The sequence below is a fragment of the Leopardus geoffroyi genome, chromosome E2 (genome assembly GCF_018350155.1).
Source record: "Leopardus geoffroyi isolate Oge1 chromosome E2, O.geoffroyi_Oge1_pat1.0, whole genome shotgun sequence".
In the NCBI taxonomy this organism is placed as follows: Eukaryota; Metazoa; Chordata; class Mammalia; order Carnivora; family Felidae; genus Leopardus; species Leopardus geoffroyi.
The window spans coordinates 34,352,755-34,374,491 of record NC_059335.1 but is presented as its reverse complement, the minus strand read 5'-3'; the positions used below and the strand labels follow the sequence as shown (position 1 = coordinate 34,374,491).

The 21,737-nt window shown below is 55.1% G+C and overlaps 1 protein-coding gene across 1 annotated transcript; it reads left to right on the top strand.

Annotated features, from left to right (window-relative positions):
* The first annotated feature begins 791 nt into the window (after positions 1-791).
* Positions 792-20,970, top strand: LOC123579201 (plasmolipin). The gene is made up of 4 exons (XM_045442849.1): positions 792-1,130; positions 16,351-16,524; positions 18,721-18,843; positions 19,970-20,970. Exons 1-4 carry the CDS (start codon positions 996-998, stop codon positions 20,084-20,086), a joined length of 549 nt encoding a protein of 182 aa, XP_045298805.1. The 5' UTR covers positions 792-995; the 3' UTR covers positions 20,087-20,970.
* Positions 20,971-21,737: the final 767 nt, after the last annotated feature.

Below are 21,737 nucleotides of genomic sequence, written 5' to 3'. Positions count from 1 at the left end.
CCCCAGTAGAAAGTGGGATCTGAGAAGCCTCGCCTGGCTTGTACCTGCTGTATCCCCAGGGCCTGGGATAGGGCCTGACATATAGTAGGGGTTCTGCAAACACTGGTTGGTAAATAAATAATCTGTACAAGCTTCCAAGGCCTGAAGGGTGTGTGTACGTATGCGCATGCGCGCGTGTGTTTCGGGGTGCAGGTGGAACAATGAAACCCTAACTCCAACATCGTCTCCCACCTTGTGAGTGGCTTCCCCCCATCACGGTATGTCAGGGGCTTCATTTATTTCACACAACAGTCCCTCTATTACAGATGAGGAAACCGAGGCTCAACGATCTTCTAAGTTACTGCTTAGCGCGTTCGGAAGTGAAAACCACATCAGTGGAGTCAGGTGCAGCCACAGTTTACTCAGCCCCTCACCTCCTGGGTGCTAGGTCTCCCGGACTCCTTAGGCGGCGCTGCACAGAGGGGCGGACCTCGCCTTAAGGAGAGAGCTCAGAGAGAAGGGCACCCAGCGCCCTAGAGGCATCCAGGAGAGGGTCTGTAGCACTGCGCTCTGCCAGCCGAGTTTACCCTGGGCTTGGAATGACGGGCTAGGAGGGCGCGGAGCAGCGGTCAAGGCTGCGGCGAGGGTGAGGGCGAGTCCCGGCAGGCGGCTTTCCTCGCTAAAGAACGGAGCCGCCGTCCAGGCTGGTTGTGGCAGAGACCCATCTCATCGGCCGCGGTCTCGGTGTCCCCGTCTGGAAAGTGGGACGCGGCCTCGAACAGCTCGGGGTGGGTGGGGGCGGCCAGCGGGGAGCGAAGCGTTAAAGGGGCGGGTCCCGCGGCGGGGGCGGGGCCGCAGCTCGGCGGCACCTGAGGGCTCGCGGCTCCCCGCCCCTGCACTGCGCGGAGCGCCGGAGCCGGAGCCCCCGGGGAGAGCGGCGCGGCTGCGGGCACTCGCGGCGGGAGGGGCGGCGGCGGCGGCGGCCGGAGGGACGTCAGGAGGCTAGCGGAGCCGCCATGGCCGAGTTCCCGTCGAAAGTGAGCACGCGGACCAGCAGCCCCGCGCAGGGCGCCGGCACCTCGGTCTCCGCGCTGCGCCCGGACCTGGGCTTCGTGCGCTCCAGCCTCGGTGCGCTCATGCTGCTGCAGCTGGTGAGCGCGCGCGGGCCCGCGGGGTCGGGGGCGGCCGGGACGGGAGGAGTCGGGGCTCCGGGGGCTGCCTGGTTTGCTCCTAGTACACTGTCACCTTCGGCTCCCGTGGGCCGCGACGCGCGGTGCCTATCCCGGGGCGCCTCCGGGACGCACGCCCCCGAGACCACCCTGGAGGCCTCTCGCCTCGAGACCTCCCCGTTGCAGACCCTGCAAGCACCCGCGTTCAGGGGGCCCGCTCTCGCACGCCCGTTGAGCCCTGAGGTTGTCACTGGAGGCCAACCAAAGGAGCGCTCACAGACGCACAATCGCTGCGCACAACTCTCTCTTTCTCAGTCTCTGCCTTTGCCAGGACGTGCCCCCAGCCCTCCAGGGCACCCGGCTGGAGTGAGGCAAAGTCCTCTCCGAGTGGCTCCGCGTAGTCACTCCCCAGAACACTCCTTGTCTAATCGAGAGGGCACATCCGTTCCGGCGCGTACTTTTAGACACGGCCCTGGGGGCTCCCGCGCGAGAGCCGGGCTTTTCTGGCTTCCACTGGGTGCCCCACCAGGTTCCAGCCGGTTTGGCCGGTCCCGTGGGGCCGAGATACCCCGCCCGATGCAGGCGGGAGGGATTTGTGGGAAGCTAGAGGCAAGGCTCGGATGCCTCCCCGACCCTGTGCACACCCCGGGAGAGGCAGACCGGTGGGGACGCCCCACTCCTCCACACATCAGTTCAGGCCCATAGTACCCTCAGGTGGCAGTCAGGAAGCCGGGTGGCTGCCCCTGTGGGAAGCTTCCCCACCAACGGAGGGTCCGTTTTCAGAGGACTGGGGTGGAACTGGAGGTGGGCCAGGATCCATTTTCTTTTAGGGCATCTCCCGCCGTCCCCTCCTGCTGGGTCCTAGCTTGACTGCCAGGCTGGAAGTCTAGGTGGTCGGAGATTTCCGCCCCCCCCCCCCCCCCCAGGTGTCTGCCCGCCTCCATCTGCACCTGGGTCAGTGCTAGCTCTGTTTTAGAACTTCACAAATCTCTCCCTGGGGCCCCCTCCTCCATCCCAGTCTCAGACTCTTGGAGGGGTTTGTTTGAAATGTAGATTCTGGATCCCCACCCCGGAAGAAATGTGGAATTGGAATTTGAATCTCAGGAAGTGCAGCCCAGAAATCTACATTTGCAATCTTCTCTCAGTTGTTTGGGAGATTCTGGAAGGTGGGTAGGACGTCAGGTTGGGGGCTGATTGAAGTCTGCTGGTGGAAAGCACCTCTCGGGAGATGTGCTCCTCCTGGGTGGGAGCCTCCGTCTGGCCCTGGGGGCAGAGGAGAGGGGGGATGAATTCGGAGAGGGAGCTTTTGAATGGGACTCCACTGAACTCTGTGGCAGAGGGAAGGAAAGGGGGTTCAGAGTGTGGGGTGCTGTGTGAGCAGGGCTTGGGGATGGGTGAGTGGAGAGGAAGTTGGGGGCAGGAGGAATCCGGTTGGCGAAGTTGGAGTTGAAGCCCTTTTTCTGAGGAGGTCGGAAGCTGAGGGCCTTGAGTACCACCGCGGGAGATGGGAACCCTGTTCAGCTGGCAGCCTCAGCGGGGTTTGCAACAACGGGGAGATCTCTACTGGGCTCTGCACAGGATGGTAGGGTGGAACCCTAGGCCGTGATCCTGGTAGTCTGGCATCTTTTGCATTTGAACACTGAGAGCTGGGGTTGAGCAAATAAGAGGGCCCTGCTGTCCCTGCCAGATCCCCGGTCGATTCCTCTGCAGGAGGCTGTTTCTGATTTGGGGGTCCCTGTGGGCCCAGCAGCCCCGCCCTGAGCATCTGGGCCCCTTGCACAGATACCAACACTGAGGTCTACGTAGACTGTAGGACTTGCCACGAGGCCTGTGGGGAAGCTTGGCACTTAGGTCTCCGGACTCCTAGGGACTGGGTGTGAGTGGGGTGGCCTTCCTTTGCCCTCCCTGAAGTGCCTTTGCCCCTGGACGTGGGGGGATGAGGGTCTCTCATCAGAATTCTGAAGATCTGCACCTTTTAGTGCCTTAACCAATCTACTTGTGGGAGAAGCTGTTTCCTGAGCTGTTTCTTTGGCCACAAAAGACAGTTTCAATGGACGGCTTCCTGGTTCCACCCAACAGGCACCGCCATCTGCTGGGAAGCCATGAAAGCTCCCACCAGTCAGGTGCGAACCATGCTCCAGGTTCTTTGGCAAGGGCATTCTGTCCTCTTATTCTCCCCATTTTACAGGTGGGTAAGCTGAGGCTCAGAGGTTAGTTATTTGTCCAAGATCTCACAGAGTGAGAGAGCTGGGATCTAAGCCCTGGGTGGTCAGACTTTTCTGGCTCATGTTCTTAACTACCACGGTCAGCTGTGCTCCCACAGGTCACAGGTGTGGTGCTTTTGAGGGAGTGATGGAGGTCATCCCTGACACCTGCCTGCTCTCCAGGAGCTCTTAGTCTGTGAGGGAGGTGCCCAGAGGATGAACGTTTTGTGCACGGATCAGGGAAGGCTGCATGGAGGAGACAGTAAATGGGAGATGAAAGCTAATTCTCCTTTATTTCCCAAAGGATTTGGTGACGTTTTCTAGAAATGGTGGGAGGAGGGAGGAGGGGTGGGCAGAAAGGCCCCAGCTCCTTGGGAAGGAGATGTGCTTTTTGGTATTAAATGTGTCCTGAAGAACCTCAGTGTTCACTGATTTATCACCCCCACATCTGGGTCCAGAAAGAATTTAAATGGAATGTGATATTAAGCCATGTACAGCAGAAAAGTTAAAGTAATATATTGCTTTTTTTTTTTTAAAAGCTTGTTTGTTTATTTAGAGAGAGGGAGAGAATGAGAGAATCCCAAGCAGACTCTACACTGTCAGTGAGAAGCCCGATACAGGGCTTGAATTCACAAACCATGAGGTCATGACCTGAGCCAAAATCAGGAGTAGCTCGCCCAACCAACTGAGCCACCCAGGCACCTCTAAAGTAATATATTTCTTAAAGTTGGTGTGTGTGTGTGTGTGTGTGTGTTGGAGGAGGAAGGGCTGATTTAAAGAGAGCTAAAAAGAGATCACTGTACTAGGAATCTATAGCAAGTTTAAGGTTGTTGATTCTTTAAAAAATTTTTTTTTTAAGTTTATTTTGAGAGAGAACGGGCGAGTGGGGGAGGAGCAGAGAGAGGAGAGAGTGGGAAGCCGCTGAATCCTACACAGGGCTCAAACTCAGGAACCACAAGGTCATGCCCTGAAGGCTGTTGATTCTTTGTTGAGTTTCCTAGCGGCCTAGGCAAAGGGGGAAACATGATGCATTTATGAAGGTAGCATCTAAAAAGCAAGCAGGCGAGTTTGATCTAGAGATAACTCTTGGTCATAAAGACTTCCAGAAAGAACTGGAGGCTTTGATGCTGCAAATCTTTGTGTGGCTAGGATGTGGCAGGAAAGTTGTGCAAGGCGTGGTCAACTGGTACTTGTGGCCCTGGGGGAACAGATGATCCTACCTGGGTTTACTGGTGAGGAACTTGTATAAGGTCACACCTGGTAGAGTGTCACAGTCAGAATTTGCACTCAGATCTGGGAATCCAAAGCTTGGCTCTAGCCTCCTGTTTTCTGTTTGGTTTTTTCGTTTTTTGTTTGTTTGTTTGTTTGTTTGTTTTGGTGGGGGGGGGTGGAGGTTTCTAGGGTGCTTTGGAGCAGAAGGAAAGGAACTTCAGGAAGGGAGACTCGTCAGGGGCCAGGGCCACTAGGGAAGGCTTCCTGACAGAAGTGGGCCCTGAAGGGTTTAGTTACAAGGAAGGGAGTAGTAAGAAGGAGGTTCCGAACAGATGAACCTCAGAACAGGTTGTGTAAAAGCCCAGCAGTCAGAAGGCATCCCTGAGGCCTCAGGTGCAGAAGCCCAGATAAATAGACTGTGGCAATAGGGCTGTCAGTATTGGGTACCTTCTGTCCTTCCCTTTTGCAGGTGAACGAACAGCTCTCAGAAGCTTCACCTGTCACTAGGTCACTGTGATCCATGGGTCTTGCAGAGTACTGGGGGGAGCGAGCCTTCGTGTCCTTGTGGGTAAAAGAGTGATGGTGCGATAGTGAGGAATATGGAAGATGATGCTGTAAAGGGCTTGGTGCAGCGTGTTTTGGAATGAAGGGCAGTTAGGATTCACAGAGCCATAGAATCCTAGGGTTCTTCTGCTTGCTTCCAGAGGTCCCTCGAGCTTGCATGCTTCCAGGGACAGGGAGCTCAGTTCCTCTCAAGGCTGCCTGCTCCATCCTTGTGTATTTGGGAGTGTTAGAAAGTTCTTCCTTAAGGTGATCTTGGCTCTGTCCCCAGCCCCCCCTCAGGCACTTCGTTCCTCTCCAGGTGGGGGGCAGGGCAAGTTACCTGCAAGTCACCTCTCTCCTCCAGGAGGAGGGGAGGAGGCTGCCCGGGTGAGGTGGTTGGGGTCTCAGAAGTGCGTGCAGAGGTCAGCCACATTGGAATCGCAGTGCCGGGGCCTCCCAGGGCTTTCCTCTTTCCTGAGCACTGAGACTTGGGGGGTTTAGCCTCCTTGGTGCAGCGTTCCAGGCCCTGCGAGTTCATCTTCTGCCTCCTGTGTCCAGAGGAAACCCGCGCTTTGTATTGTTAGCTCCACCCACACGCCCATTTGGTCCTGCCAGGAGGGAGTTGAGTATTCACAATAAATATGTGAGCACACTCTCCTTAAAATGTCAAAACTTATAACACAGAAGGCCAAAGTTATTCTTGGATCACCTGCCCCTCTCCTCAAGGGGACCACTGTTGGGTGTTTATGGTTCTTTTTCCTGTACATTGTAAAAAAACATGGATGCTTTTATTCTGTATCCTTTGTTCAGCACTTTGCTTTTCTTCCACGCCAGGCACCTGAGATCCTTTCTGTCATACCGAGCTGTGTCCCTCCCTGTTAACTGTTTCAGGGTCTGCCCTAGTGTCACTGTTTCTCTGTTGAGGGGCCCGTTTAAGGGGTGGCCCAGTCGGTTAAGCGTCGGACTGTTGATTTCAGCTCATTCGTGATGCCAGGGTCTTGGGATCAAGCCCCGCATCCGGCTGTGCACTGAGTGTGGAACCTGCTTAAGATTCTCTCTCACCTTCTGCCCCCCCTCCCCTGCTCACACTTTCTCTAACAAATAGTATGTCTTTCAAAACTGTTGTATTGAGAAAATTATACAGACATATGGCAAAACATTCAAACAACGCAACGGGTAATTAATGAAAACCTCGTCTCTCTCATCCCGGACGCGTCCCCCGAGGCAGCCACCTGTGTGAAGGCATAGTCCCCGCTGAGTCGAAGCCTTCTACACATAACCGTGTCCTCACTTAAAAACCACAGATGGGGCGGGGCGCCTGGGTGGCGCAGTCGGTTAAGCGGCCGACTTCAGCTCAGGTCTCGATCTCGCGGTCCGTGAGTTCGAGCCCCGCGTCGGGCTCTGGGCTGATGGCTCAGAGCCTGGAGCCTGTTTCCGATTCTGTGTCTCCCTCTCTCTCTGCCCCTCCCCCGTTCATGCTCTGTCTCTCTCTGTCCCAAAAATAAATAAACGTTGAAAAAAGAAAAAAAAAAAAAAACCACAGATGGGAACACTGGGTGTGTGTGCCCACCCCGCCTGGCAACACCCTTGGGGATGTTCTATGTCAGCACACACTGCGCTGTGTTTCTTTTTCTGATCCTTTATGTTCTTCATTTCTTTAATAGGTAATATATTTACTGCAGTTCAGAGTAAAATAGCCTGGGCAAGAACGCGGTGACAAATCTCTGTCCCTTCCTGGTTTCGAGTTGCCCTGTCCACCCCCCACTCTTGTTTCCCAGCTGCCTTTGTTTCTCAGACTTTTTCTTTAAGGAGAGAAACGCACATGTGGCACACCTCTCCCCACATTACCCAAGGGATCCGGTCTCTCCACATCCTTCCGCACTTCGCCTTTTCCACTCAAAAATGTGTCTTGGCAGTCTTTTTGTCTCCACGTGTGGAGCACGGTCACATTGGTCTTCGGGCTTTGCAGCGTTCCATTGTGTGACTTGAGCGGCCCCGTTCCTTTGTGGACAGACACGTGGCGTTTCCACTCTTGCTGCTGCACACACTGTCGCAAGGAACGATCTCACGCGAGCCCCTGAGCGCGTCTGTACAGTACATTTCCAGAAGTAGGACTGCTGGCTCAGGGTATGTGTGTGTGATTTTGAGAGAGAGTGCCACACGCCCTCCGTAGGGGTCACCAGCCTGGTGAATTAGCACCTGCTCCCGTCTGATAGGTCAGGGTAGCACGGGCAGTAAGTAGCGTTTGCATTTCTCTTATGAGTGAGGTTGACCTTTAAAAAAACATGGTTTGCTTTTTAATTTTTTTTTAATGTTTGTTTATTTGTGAGAGAGAGACAGAGACAGTGTGAGCGGGGGAGGGGCGGAGAGAGAGAGGGAGACACAGAATTGGAAGCAGGCTCCGAGCCGACGCGGGGCTCGAACTCACGAACTGTGAGATCATGACCTGAGCTGACGCTGGACGCTCAACTGACCGAGCCACCCAGGCGCCCCTAAAAGCATGTTTTAGAGTTGTTTATATATCGTTGTCTGTTTGTATTCTTCCTCTGTTCTATAAAGTTGTAAGTCTGTCTTTCAATTGCTAGGAGCTTCAGATGACTTGCAAACATCTTTTTCCTAGTTTTGTTTTTGATTTTGGTCATGGTGTTTTTTGTTTTTTTTTGTTTTTTTTTTTTAATGCCACACAGACTTCTATATCTATTTTTTTATAAATGTTTGTTTATTTTGTGGGGCTCCTGGGTGGCTCAGTCGGTTGAGCGGCCGACTTCGGCTCAGGTCATGACCTTGCGGTCCATGAGTTCGAGCCCCGCCTCGGGCTCTGTGCTGACACCTCAGAGCCTGGAGCCTGCTCTGGATTCTGCGTCTCCCCATCTCTCTTTATTCCTCCCCCACTTGTGCTCTGTCTCTGTCTCTCTCAAAGATAAAAACATTTTAAGAAAATACTGTCGTTTGTATGGGAGAAATAGGGAGACTGTAGCCAGGCACCTGTCCAAAGAGTGTGTGCGTGCTCGTGCACATGATCTCTGGAGAGATGCATAAGAAACCACTCTCTGTTGCTCCTGGGGAAGAAATGGAGTCTCAGGGGAGGAGGGAGACAGGTCAAAAACACCCTTTTACTGCCTCCCATGTCCTACAGATTAGGATTTTAAAAATCAGATTATGTATTTAAAAAATAAATGAAATAACGTATTGAAAAACCTTTCAATGAAAATACAGAGTACAAAAGCAGTACAGGTAGTTTGTGGGTATGGCAAAAACTACAAAGGTGTCACTTGAAGGGCCCCTCAGGCCCAGATTGGGGAAGACACTTTCCCATGAACACACAGCAGCAAGCAGTTGCCCTGAATTCCGGGTTACTGGCTGGGTGACCTGGGGTGGTCTCCTTAACCAGGTATAAATGGAAGGAGCCTGCAAAGCCATCCACTCTGGTGGATGGTTGCTGTTTCTGTGTGGCAGGGTCAGGTGTTGGTCAGCCCTTGAGAGCTGGTGAGTTGTTTGTGTGGCGGGATTCAGTGAGGACCGGGCCCTGATCTCCTGCTCATAGAAAGTCTAGGGGAGCCACTGGGGTGCTGCCCTGGTCCCCATGGCCACCAGGAACCTGTATGGTGGGCAGGGAGGGGTGGAACTATTTTTCTTGGTAGCCCAGTGAGCTCAGCCCTCAATACTAACAAGCCCTTTGCTGTTGGTCTGGGTTCGCCTGTCCTGTTTGCCCAAGGGGGAGAGGCCAGGGTGGCACCCCAGGGTCTCATAGGGAGATTAGGGCACGAAGGCAAGGGCCGAAGGTCATGTAGGGCTCAGCATTCAAGCTGCTAGGCGATAGACCTGGGCCTGTTCTAGGTCATTCTAGCTTTCATTTGGGGGTGAGGGAGTCACACATCAGATGATCTGCCACCCTATATGAGGCTGGCCAGATGGGGTCACCTGTCCCTCCTTGAAGTTAAGATGGGGCAGGGCTTGTGGGTTGTCACCCACAACAGGTCTAGAGTCAGGACCAGAGCCAGTGTCTGAGGAAGGAGGGCCAGGGAGTATGGATGACCTTCAGTTCAGGCTCTCTGTACCACCCTGTTCCCCATCAGGTGGGGCCAGGCTGCATGGGTTTAATGGAGTTCCATATGCTCCCGACAGCCAGCTCTCTCTGGAGGGTCACTGGCGGGCCTGGGACCTGTTTGTGGTGCCAGGCCCCCCAGGGTGCTAACTACATAAGCTTCTGTCATCCCTTCTGCCCCAGGGTTCAAGGTCTGCCCTGCCCCTTCTCTGCCCTGGTCTCCCCCCCCACCCCACCCCATAATATGGAGACCCGTCCTCCTCTGGGCGTCTCCAGCTGCTGGGCCACAGAACTGTCCAGGCCCCACCCCTTACTGTGTAAGACCTTGGGCCAGGTCCAGATCTTCTAAGGGCTTGGTTTCTTCATCTGTGAAATGGGCTGTCTGGCCCCAGAGTGGAGAATGGGAACTGGCCCGGGGATAAGCAGGAGGCAGTCCATTGGGAAATTTTTCTAAAACTCTGAGGGAGACCACAAAGTAACAGGGTAGCAGCGGGCTCCTTGACACGCAGAGTGCAAGCAGAGTGGGCACTGGAGGTAGGGGGCTCTAGGGGCAGCTGGGCCGCTGGGGTGGGTGTGCAGAAATCTCTTCCACCTCTGGGATTTAAAATTTTCAGTTCCGAGACTCAAGACTGAAGAATAACAAGTAATGTGACAAAAGCTGCATTTGGAAAGCCTTGCCTCTGGGTGAGCCAGACCCTGGGCCAGTATTCCCGTCCCCGTGCTCCCTGCCACAGCCCGGGGTGGGAGCCACGTGCTTCGTGCGCAGATTCTGGTGGCAGGCTCTGTGTTTCTTTCCCAGGGTCCGTAAGGGAGCCTGGCGCACAGCCGGCCTTCAGGAGACGTTGTTCAATGACCGAATGGCTCTCCCGTGCCTGCTTTCCAGTGATAGGGAGGCTGAGAGGAGGTAAACACGGTGCCAGGCCTGGTGGAGCCGGGAGGTGGCCCCAGGGCCCCCTGAGTGCTCAGGTATACAGTGTATACAGCAAGCGCTCAGAGTATACAGAGCGGGAATTCCGTGGAGCCTAACCCCCAAGCCCGCCTCCTCTGCACCGGGAGGGGGTGGTGCGTGGGGTTGTTGTGGCCAGTTCAGGCACCCGGAGCCTCTGTCCCCTGCGCCTTTGTCTCCTGTGACACAATGGGTGGCTTTTTGTCCCCATAAAGTCCCTTTCACTGTAGGGAGAAGGGCCAGGGCGGGGGTGGAGACTGGGCCTGGCCAGGCCAAGTTCTGAGTGTCCTCAGCTGCCCAGATGTGTCCCTGTGAGGGGGAACCCCAGAAGGGCTCATGTCGCCCCTGGACCTCAGTTTCCTGGATGGTGCAGTGGGGAGAAGGGAGTCCTGGGGGCTCTTGGGTGGGCCCCATCCTCATATCGTCTCCAAAACCTTTGGGTTCATTGTCAACGTTTAAGAAGCTGAAAATTTCACATAGAAATTCAGATGTTTAGTGTCTCTTGGAAAATTGGAAGTCCTGGAACCCTGGGCTGCATTCCCCCAGGTGCCAGCAGGCTGCTCTCAGCTCCGCAGTCCCCACCTGACCCACCTTGGCCATTTCTGCCTGCCTTGGCTGAGTTTGAGTCCCCAGTGTCAGACTCCAGGCTCTGAGGTGCTGTCCCTCCTCGTGGCTCCCTCACTCTGGGGGATGGGACAGTCTGACAGCCCCCGAAGTCACTCCGGACTCCTACAGCTGTTAACTTTTTCCTTTACCTGCAATGACACGCCTGCGAGGTGATCAGGATAGGTGTGCCTGCCCAGCTGTCTCACGTGTCAAATGAGGAAATAGACCAGAAAGGTTAGGTGACTCTCCCAAGGCTACACAGCAAATCCACAAGGGTCTGACCTGGCCCAGGAAGTGGAGAGGGTTAGGAGAGTCGGGGTGACTGTCCCTGGGTGGGAGAGGACTTAGCTTAGGGCTGGGCTGCTGGAGTCCCTCCTGTACAGGGGCGGGGGGGGGGGGGGGCGGGGGAGGGCTTTGGGTTCCCCTGCGGGGGAGGGGGTGTGCATTGAGGAGTGCCAGGCCCAGACTGAAGGGAGCCTTGGGGAACATAAGCAGACCTTCCCTGTTCCTGTTGTACTAAGGGGAAGACCGAGGTCTAAGGGCTGAAGGGTTCTGCCCAGGGCCCTTCAACCTGTGAGGAACAGAGAGTATATTTCCAGGAGGTTTTCTAGAGCTGAGCTGGGCCGCCTGACGTTCTGGGGCCTCCTCTCCAGATAAGCCCAGCTGCCTTATCTGAAAGACGGGTGGGGCACACGCTTATCACTTAATACACGGTGCCTGGTGCTTAAGGTTAGATACATTCTTTATCTGAGGGAGGCCTCCCCGCCTCCCCACCCCCCCCCCCTCCACCCCCAAGGAACTGCACACATTGTTACTACCTCAGGAACCCAGGCAGAGAATGGATTGGAAAACCCATATTCCAACCTCTCAGACTGATAATTACAGTAGAACATGTATTGAGTGGTAAGCCCATGTTGGGTATTGATCTGAGTACCTTACAGATATTTATTTAATCTCAGAACTACCCTATGAGGTAGGCACCTTTTGAAGGTGAGGACACTGCGGCACAGAGAGGTTCAGCAACTTGCCCTAGGTCACGCAGCTAGGAAGTTGGCAGGGATAGAGCTCGAACCCAGTGAATTAATAGGCCAGCCTTCCGTCAAAACTGATGCCAGTGTCACACAGATCAGATCATGACATTCATCTGCAGTCAAAAGTTGCTCAGAAAGACATACTGGTTTCCTAGGGCTGTCATAAGAAAATACCAATAAACTGGGTGGCTTCAAACAAATTTTTTGTATCACAGTTCTGGAGGCTAGATGTCCAAAATCAATGTGATGGCATAGTGGGTTCCTTCTGGAGGCTCTGAAGGAGAACCTGTTCCCTGCCTGTCTCCTAGTTTCTGGTGGTTGCCAGCAGTCGTGTTCCTTGGCTTGGGGACATATCACTCTGGTCTCTGTCTCCATCTTCACATGGCTTTCTACTTCTGCGTATCTCTGTCCGTTTTCCTTCGTTTTATAAGGACACCAGTCACTGGATCAGGGCCCATCCTAATCAAGGAATGCCTTTCTGTCTGGCATTTGTGATGAATCTCTCCTCTTTGCAGGTGATTTTAACAAAAATATCGCTGTTCTTCAATTGTTTAGAAATTCTTTTGTAGGTGCAAAGGTCCTGGGGAATGCGTGAATGTGTCCTTTTTGACAGTCCTCATTTAAAGAGAAAAATCTCGGATCTGAAGTCTTTAGATTTTTTCTCAGGGGGATAAAAAAAAAAAAAGGCCTGCACCTTCAAGATTTCCAGACAGTTCTCTTTATCTATAGTGCTTGCCCGAAGGAGATGTTGCAAGGGATGCATTAAAGGAGCGAGGGGATAAGGTTTGGTTCTGTGTTTGTGTGTCTGTTTCTCACAGAGAAACACGGGGGCAGATGATGAATGTGTAGGCAAGAGACAGGGACCCAGAGGTAAAGGCCACTTCGATATTGGTTGAATGAATGATCTCAGCGAGACGCACGTGCCGAGGCCTGTGCTCAGGGCATCAGAGCTGCAAGGTGACTGTCGCGGACAGAGGGGCCCGGGTAAGGCCCTGGAGACAGGCGGCTTCCTGCTCTCTGCCCTCAGCTACCTACCACTGTCCCCCTCCTTCTGAAAAGTGGTGTTACTCTCCTAGAGTGGACCATAGGACAAGCCCTCCGACCCCTTCTTCCCGCTAAAGTGTGGGTCCACAGCAGGAGGGCTGCTCAGGCTGGCAGAGGGGTTGGCAGATGTGGGGCTGCCCTGTCCTGAGTGGGGTCTCCCTGAGGCCCTGGCCTGGGGTGCCCCGTTGGGATTCTTGGGGGAAAGCGGATGGGAAAAACCAGTCTGTCTGGTTCAGATGGAGAAGTGGACTTTTCCTTGTCTGAGGCAGAAACCGAGGCGGCGGCTCCCAGGGCACGGGGCCAGCGGGGCGCAGCCAGGAGGGACACCAGAAATTCCTGCTGCTTATCTAGCAGCTCATCTCTCCGAGGCTGTGCTTGCTGGTCTGGAAACCAGGGCTGGAGGGCAGGGCAGAGCCAGGAGACAGCTCAGGTGTCCTCATTTTTCACACAACACTAAGTAACCATCAGCAGCCTGGGTTCCAGAGAAGGACAGATCTGGGTGCAACTTCTGCCCTGCCCTTTACCCACGGGTGATCATGGGTGGCCACAGGCTCATTTCCCTCTGAGCTTCTGTTTGGAAAATGGGGAAAATAAATACTACCAACTGGTGAGGGGGTTACAGGGAAACGGTGAAATAAAAGGGGATGTGCTTTCCAGAGACCTGCGCGGCACCGAGCTGGAGAGCATTAAGTGGTTATTGCAACCAAATCTAGGAGTAATAATACTGATAATTCATAGGTGTACATTAGGGTAGACCAAATTGGTCGGTCTGTCCGTCCATCCGTCCCTCCCTTCCTTCCTTCCTTCCTTCCTTCCTTCCTTCCTTCCTTCCTTCCTTCCTTCTTAGTATTTCCTTACTTTTGAGAGGGAGAGAGAGAGGGAGACAGGATCCAAAGCAGGCTCTGCGGTGACAGAGAGCCCAGTGCATCGCTTGAACTCACAGACCGTGAGATCATGACCTGAGCTGAGGTTGGACGCTTAACCGACTGAGCCACCCAAGCGCCCCCGAATTGCTCTTTTCTTGATTTTCATTGCACTGCGTTTTCAACTTCCTTTTAGGTAGTTGGAACCTGCAGCACAATGGCATGGAGGCCTGTAAGGACCCTACTTTAAGATCATTCTTTGTCCCTGATGTGCCGAGTTCTCACCTGGGAGGGTCCTGCTTCTTTAGGAGGGCTGGTTCTCCTTTGGAGCAGGGAGCTCACCCAGCTCTGGGGGGGGGGGGGGGGGTCTCTGCCCCCCTGACGTGTCTGTTTTGAGCAGGGTATGCTGAGGATGGGTGGTAGAAGGTGGGAGCGATGGGCTGAGACAACCTGGCTCACGGGCCTCACTGGGAACGGCTCTGTGCCCAGTTTGTGTGCCTGTGGGCAAAGCCCTGCCACCTGTCCCAACTTCCTCACCTGCAAAGTGGGCCTGCCCATCTCCGATGGGGCAGCTGAGGCTGGCGTGGTGCAGTATGAGTGGTGTCCCTGCGGACCCACCCCACTGGGTGACGGGGAACAGGCGCAGGGCTCTGGAGAGGAGGAGTGGATGCCTTTCCCGCCTCCCGCCCTGGGCTGAGATCTCTCCCCGGGTGGAGGGGGGGCAAGGCCCGCAGCACATCCACTGACTCACACCTGCTTCCTCTTTTAGTACACAGCACCTGTGCAGGGCAGGTGTCTGACTCCTACTTCATGGATAAGGAAACTGAGGCCTGTTAGCTCCGAGCACATAGGTATTGAGCAGGTATATGTGCCAGGCACTGTTGAGCACCGGAGATGCAGCAGTGACCAAAACTGGATTCCTCACGGGGCCTGCATTCTGGTGGATGGACTGGAGTTGCCCCGGGAGCCGCACAGAGAGGGAAAGGAGCTCGCCCGGTGTCCCACAGCATGGGCAGGATTGACCCCCAGCTGTCGGCTCCCAGGCCTGGGGCTCCACCTCCCACTTTCCAGCGGTGCTGTGGGAGGGACGCCAATCAACCACACCCTTCCCCAGCCTCTTGTGCCGGAGCGGCAGGAGGACGCGAAGGGAAGGTCTCAGGTCGCTCTAGGGGTTGCCGGACTCCGGGCCCACTCACCTAAGGCCGTTCCTGCCCTGCCCCCCAAGTGTAGGGGGATGGGTACTGAAACCTCCCTTTTGGTCCTTGGCAGGGGTGCTTCGGTGGGGGTGCCTAGCAGGTGCCCAGCACTGGCCGGCAGAGGAGCTTTTGGCCTGGGGGGCGGGAGGCGGGCACCTTTTGTCTCTGAGACCAGCGGCTAGAGGTGGATCTTGCTTCTGAGGCGCTTCTCTGGGATCCAGCCGACGGTCTGCTCATTCTCAGGCTGTGGCAAGGTCACTGCGAGGCCTGCTGCCACGTGCCTGGATGCCACCCGAGGAAGAAGAGGGCAGCCCTCTCTGTGCATCTTCATCAGCAAAGGAGCCTTTCTCCAAAGCCCCATGGTAGACCCTCCCTGCCTCAGCAGCCAGACCTGAGTCATGCCTAGCTCCAGAGATTCCAAAGAATGCCCTTGGGGACAAGGGAGGACGCCTCAGCCTAGGGGTCTTGGGCAGCAAGGAAGAGGGTAGGAGAGGTATGGAGGAGGCGGGGATGGCTACATGTGAGGTGTTGCTTGTGGGCTCTCCTGAGCTTCGTGGGCCATGCCTCAGAGCAAGCCCGTTGCTCAGTCCCACGCTACCAAGTTCCCCAAGCCGGTATCAGCCTGTCTGCGCAGAATTCCCCGTGGCCCAGAGGGCAGTGTATCCAGCGGGGAATAATAAAAGCAAACATCTGTTGTACCCATTTATATACGTGAACTTACGGGTCCTTGATATAGCCCTGTGAGGTAGGTATGGTCACTATACTCATTTTACAGATTGGGTGACCAAAGCACAGAGAGGTCGTGAACTTGCCCAAGGTCACACAGCTGGGAAGGGAGCAGGGTTTAAAACCAGGTAGAGGGCTGCAAGGTCCATGCCGTTAGCTGCTTCACACACTGCAGGGATATTGGAGCCCACCCTGCCATGTGGGCATGGTGTGAGACTCAGTTTCTCCCTGAGAAACTGGGGATGGTAGCACCTGTATAGAGAGGCAGTTAGGAGAGTCAGAGAAGGTGAGAAGGGCTTGGTAGGGTGTCACGTGGAAGTCACCCTGAGGCCCTGGGTGGGAGGACAGCACAGGCTGTGGGTTTTCCCACCTCTGGAAGTTGGACTGTGTCCATCCCTCAAGGATGGCGACTTCACCTTTCAGCAGCTTTTACTGAGCCCAGGTACTGGCTGCCAGGGTGCAGCTATGGGTGAGACAGTCATTGGCCTGCCCCCAGGGAACTCAAAGGCTGGGAAGGAAACAGTATCCCAGTCCTGGGTGGTAGGTGCCTAGGGGGGCCATGCGAGCACAAAAGAACGTTCTAGAACCCAGACTGGAGGAGCAGGGAAGGTGTCCCACGGTATGTAACATTTCACCTGAGGATTTGGTACATGGTGGTATATAGTAGGAGCCAGATAAATATTTTTCTTGACTAAATGAGAAATGTGTCCTGCAGAGGGAGCCCTGTGGCCTCCAGCCAGAGCGGTGGGGGTTCTGGGGGACTTTGGCCCTGTCTCGTCCCTCCAGGTGCTGGGGCTGCTGGTGTGGGCCCTGATTGCCGATACCCCGTACCACCTGTACCCAGCCTACGGCTGGGTCATGTTCGTTGCTGTCTTCCTCTGGCTGGTGACAATTGTCTTCTTCATCCTCTACCTGTTTCAGCTGCACATGAAGTTGTACATGGTGCCCTGGCCGCTGGTGGTGAGTCTGGGTGGGAGCCGGGGGAGAGGGGAGGGGGGCGGGGGTGCTTCCAGGCTGACCCCTCTGCCTCGGGGAGGCGCTGTGACGGTAGGACCTTCCCTACGTGAGGAGTGGCTCGTGGGGGCTGGCCCTCAGCCAGCCTGCAGGGCCGAGTGGGGGAGGGAAGATTGATGGCCACAAACCAGGGAGGACACAGGTTTGGCTTTCTCCGTGGGAGGGAGTAGAAGTGAGGAGCTCTTGAATGGAGAGCCCAGAGGCCATTTGGGATCTTGAAAGTATTTTTCCTTTTTGGGGGGCAGTGGGGATTCCCGTGTTGCCAAGGGTCTGTCGGACTCTGGCAGCCCTGTGTCTGGAGGCTGGGCTGAGCTGTCCGGAATTACCCGGGACGAGGCCCTCACAGCCTGGGAGAGGGTGGTGTCCCAGGTTCGTCCGGGCCAGTCTCCTCGGGACACAGAGCTGAGAGCGTCCATAGGAAGGACCCCGGCCAGACACACAGAGAGCTGCTGGGCTTTTTTCTCTGACCCGGAAAACCCCTGCAGCTGGGGTCTGAGGCTTTCAGCTCTGCGGCCAGGCAAGAGAGGCACATGATTGTAAGACAAGCGAGGCTGGGACTAGGCGGCATTGTTTGGAATTCAATGACTTTTTAAACCGAGGAAACGTGAGTCATCCTCAAGACAGACCGGGTTTGTTAGATCTTGACATCACTGGCAGGAGCCAGGCAGTGTTCGTGGCGGGCGCTGGGCTTGGAGGGAAGATCCTGGGATGAGGAGGGGTGGCCGGACTTCCTGGCTGGGATCCAGCCCTTGCTCTGTGTCCCAGGAGCCTTGAAGAAAGAGATCTCCCGAGATGGCGAGACCTCAGTGTCCCTGATTGGGGATCTAGCCCCAGCTGTTGATGGAAGGAGGCTCCTTTCCTGGGCCCATTAGCAGATAGGGCAGGGAAGGCTTGACTGCATCCAGAGAAGATTGGATTGGGATCGCCAGATGGTCACTGTCTGGGACGGGGGCCACCAGCACCCTACAGGGCCCGGGCAAGATGAGTGAGTGAAGTAGATCAGGAGGGGTTCCGGAGACCCCGCATCCATCCACCTGTCCATAGGGAGCCACCTCTCCTAGTTCCTACTGTTAGCGGGAGTGCAGGCCCCCTGGTGCCAACTCTTGATATTTTAGGATAGAAAGTTTTATATGAAATCTTCAGGTTTTCATATGAAATCTAATTTTAGAATGTTGGTGATTTTTATTTATTGAAAATAACCTTTATTTTTTCTAAACGTTTATTATTTTGAGAGTGAGCGAGCAAATGAGCCAGCAAGCGAGGGGGTGGGGGGAGCAGAGAGAGAGAGAGAGAGAGAGAGAGAGAGAGAGAATACCAAGTAGGCTCTGATCTGTCAACACAGAGCCCCATGTGTGAGATCATGACCTGAACGAAATCAAGAGTCGGACACTTAACCGGCTGAGCCACCCAGGTGCTCTTAGAATGTTGGTAGTTAAAAAAAAAAAAAAAATCTATAGGTTGAACCAGACATGCCTGAGGGCCCCCAGTTTGCAGTGTCTGCTAAGACTGTTTACTGGCTCCAGGGGCCAAGCACTGGGGAAATGGGACTCAGCCTGAATGTCAGCTGAGGGTCCTGTCAGTCTGGTCCAGAACCCTGCGGGGTCCCGACCCTGGCATTTGACATGGGGGCCTTGAGCCGAAGATGTGGCCAAAAGGCAGACATAGATTCCTCCCACCGGGGTAGAGAGGGATGTGAGGTGCTCCCAGGCCCAGCCTCAGGACCAAGGCCTGCAGTGCCAAGAGGGAGGGCTGAGCTTGCACTGAGCCAACATGGAAGAGCGTGGCCCTGGAGTTCTTTAGCTGGTGCTCTTTAGCAGGCCTTGGTTCAATCTCCTGCCATTGGCAATGGGTTTTGCCTCTTGGGACCGCCGCTGCTCCTGACCAGATCACTTCGGGCCTCCCCATCGTGTCCCCTCCCCGCTGAGCCTTAGGTGTGTTTACGTTCCCAGCTCAGATGGCCACCGGCCTGACCCCATGTGGACTTCCCTTCTAGTGGCAAAGACCCAGGTCTCCCTCCCCTTCCTTGAGCCCCAGCCCCAGTCCTGGATACTAAAGGCAGGTGCTGTTGGGAACCAAGAGGTTCCACGCTTCCTGGAAGAGTCTGCTGTCTTAAGCCTGTTCTCCCCTCCCCCCGCCCCCCAGTTAATGATATTTAACGTGGGCGCCACCGTTCTCTACATCACGGCCTTCATCACCTGCTCTGCCGCCGTCGAGCTGACGTCCCTGAAGGGCACCCGGCCGTATAACCAGCGTGCGGCTGCCTCTGTGAGTATGGTTCCCCGGGGCGCCCTTGGCAGTTAGTTACAGGGGAGACGGGCCAGACCAAGTCTATGCCCCAGGACTCCCACCACTCTCTGGACTGAGGCCAGCATCTGCCACCGCTAGAGTTATCATCTCAGGGGTTCAGGGAAGCTGAGCTTTCAGTCTTCCATAATTAACAGTAAAACCTTGAGGAACCAGAATGCTTGGGAAGTACTTTGTGGTAGTAAATGAAGTTCTGGGTTAACTGTTGAACTTTGTTGTTAACGCGGGTGTTCCATACTGATTGACAGTCATGTGCCCCCTGGGAGGACCTGTTAAAAACTGTCGGCCCTTCTTGAAAGGGGCATTTGCAAAACCTTTTGGCTTAAACCATTTGGGGGGGATTTACAGGGTCTCTCAGAAAGGCCAAACTCGGGCTCCCCGTGAGGTAGCCAGTGAAATACCAGTGACCCCCGCCACACCTGTCCTGCCTGACTCCAAGGGGCCCCACACAGACCTTTCCTCACAGGACCCTTTGACTCCCACAGTGAGGAGGACAGGGACTGGTAGTCCCTGTGGACAGACAAGGAAACTGAGGCTCAGAGAGGTGAGCACACCTAGGGGAAGTCCAGGGTAGGGCAGGAGCTAGACCAGGAAGATGGTTTTGAAATCCGTGGTAGAGACACGGAGCTTCTGAAAATGGCCACCGGTGCTAGCATAGGGCACCTATGAACTGATTCCAGAAGATTCCCTGGAATCACAATGTTGTCTTTTTAAAACGAAATCCCTGATGTGTGTGTGAACTAGCTCCTACCCCTCGGTCACTCTTAGCACATCATCCAGTCGCCCTCATCACAGTCTGACATACCTTGCCTGCGTGGTTCTTAATAGATTCCCCCGTGAGCATGTAATGTCGGCAGCCCCAGAACCTGGCACCCATCGGCACCCCCACAGACACTTGCTATAGGAGAGCATGGCTAAGTTGGAGTTGGTGCGGGTGCCAGAGCAACTTGTTCTGGTTAATGGAGGGGCGTTGCTCAAGGTTTTGCTGTCTGTGGGTCTGAGGCGGTCTGGCACTCGGATCCCTGTCACCCTACCCCCCAGTGCCACAGCGCACACCAACTCAGCTTTGGTGTCTTCTTCCTTTCAGTTCTTTGCATGTTTAGTGATGATTGCCTACGGAGTGAGCGCTTTCTTCAGCTTCCAGGCCTGGCGGGGCGTGGGCAGCAACGCAGCCACCAGTCAGATGGCTGGTGGCTACGCCTAGGCCAGCTGTGCCATGGCTCACCTTGGGGCCGAAGGCTGCAGCTGGGTCACAGCTGGGTCACAGCGCGGGGTGGCCTGCAAGCCCGAGGCCTGAGCCCTTTGTGGAGTCGGCCTGGAAGGGACTACGCCTGCTCCGCTCTGCTCCTCAGACCCGGGCTCACCCAGCGCTCCTACGGAATCGGGATCCTTCCTCTGGTTTGGCCCAAGTCGGCAAGCGCCTGGGCTGGAGAGAGGCCCATAGCTGACACCACCTGCCCGTCCCCCGTATTTAGTGGAAGGTGACGGGGGACGCGGGGCTCTCCGCTTTGTCTTTAGAGACTCCAGTGTCCAAGGCTGGAGCCCAGTCTTCTCACCAACACTAAATACACTAACGAGGACTCCAGACCTGCAGCCGCTGGCCCACCGTAGAATAAGCCTAACAAGCCGCGCGTATTTACCTTAGTCTTTGCCCTGGGACTACAGAGCGAGCTCTCTGAAACCGGCCTCATTCCTTCAACGCAATTCTGACCTGACCCTCCCTCCCTCAAGCCAACAGGTGGCTTCTAGGGAGTCATCTGTGGAAAGAGGGTTAGGATTTCTGACAGCATGGTCGTCCTTTTCCTGCATTTCAAACATACCAGTTATTTAAAGCAATCGGTCTTAAGCAACTTCTCAGTGATTAAAAACCTGGCCAGGTTTCCGTCCGGTACCCAAGCCCTTGTTTGTAATATCCCCTCTGGGAAAAGCTAACGGTGCCACCTGCTTCCCGGACGCTGTTGATTAGGCACATGGGACATGGAGGAGGGAGGGACTCAAGACCTTGCCTGGTAAGTTGTCCCGTGCTTGGTGACTTGGTTCTCTTTGGGTTTTTTTTGTTTTTTACAAAAATAAAGCTGGAAGAACCTATTTGGAAAAGATGTTGGGTAATCGTGGTTCTAGATGCTTATACAGCCCAGGAAGCTGCAGTTGTACTGGGAGGTTCAAAATCCGGTTCTGGACTTACCACCCCCAGCTGCTACTCTGACCTGAGGCCACCTGAGTACCCTCCTGCTTGCTTTCTTTGCCAGGGACAGTTCCCCTTCATGCCAGCTGTCCTGACAGATTTAATAGATCCCCCCCCCCCCCCATTCTCAGAATGGTGTCCTTTTAACACTAAGCCAGTCAGTTATCCCAGCTTTAGGCACATCAAGGTCACCTTGCTGAAGGCGAGACTGCCATCCTGTCCCCTGCCTTGAAAGTGTGCAGTTCAGAGATCAAGTCATCAACGCGAATAACAGGCTGGATCCGGGGGGCCGGCGGCAGACCAGAGAGAGGAAGTCCTGACGGAGCTTATGTTTCTGCTGCCACAGAGTAACATGCTTTGGATAGTAAGTAGGCTGAGGGGAGGGCATTTCTGGGCACCCCTTGGTCCTTTTGCAAAAACCCGGGGATAATTAGGATGTAACTCCAGTAGTCCGTAGGCTCCCCTTATCCACGTTCTCGCTTTCTGCGTTTTCAGTTACTCGCGGTCAGCTAGTAGCCTGGGAGCAGGCAGTCCTCCTCCTGAGGCTACCAGCAGGGTCAAGCTGCGCCAGTCACCTCACTTCATCTCAGCCTGGGGGCCAGACCTCACCTCCCATCATCACAAGAGTACAGGAAGTAGGATATTTTGAGAGAGCCCACCGTCACGTAAC

Coding starts and splice junctions, on each gene's coding strand:
- LOC123579201 (XM_045442849.1), top strand. CDS start 996: ATGGCCGAGTTCCCGTCGAAAGTGAGCACGCGGACCAGCAGCCCCGCG. Junction 16,525..18,720: donor TGGTGCCCTGGCCGCTGGTG/GTGAGTCTGGGT, acceptor CCCGCCCCCCAG/TTAATGATATTTAACGTGGG. Junction 18,844..19,969: donor ACCAGCGTGCGGCTGCCTCT/GTGAGTATGGTT, acceptor TCTTCCTTTCAG/TTCTTTGCATGTTTAGTGAT.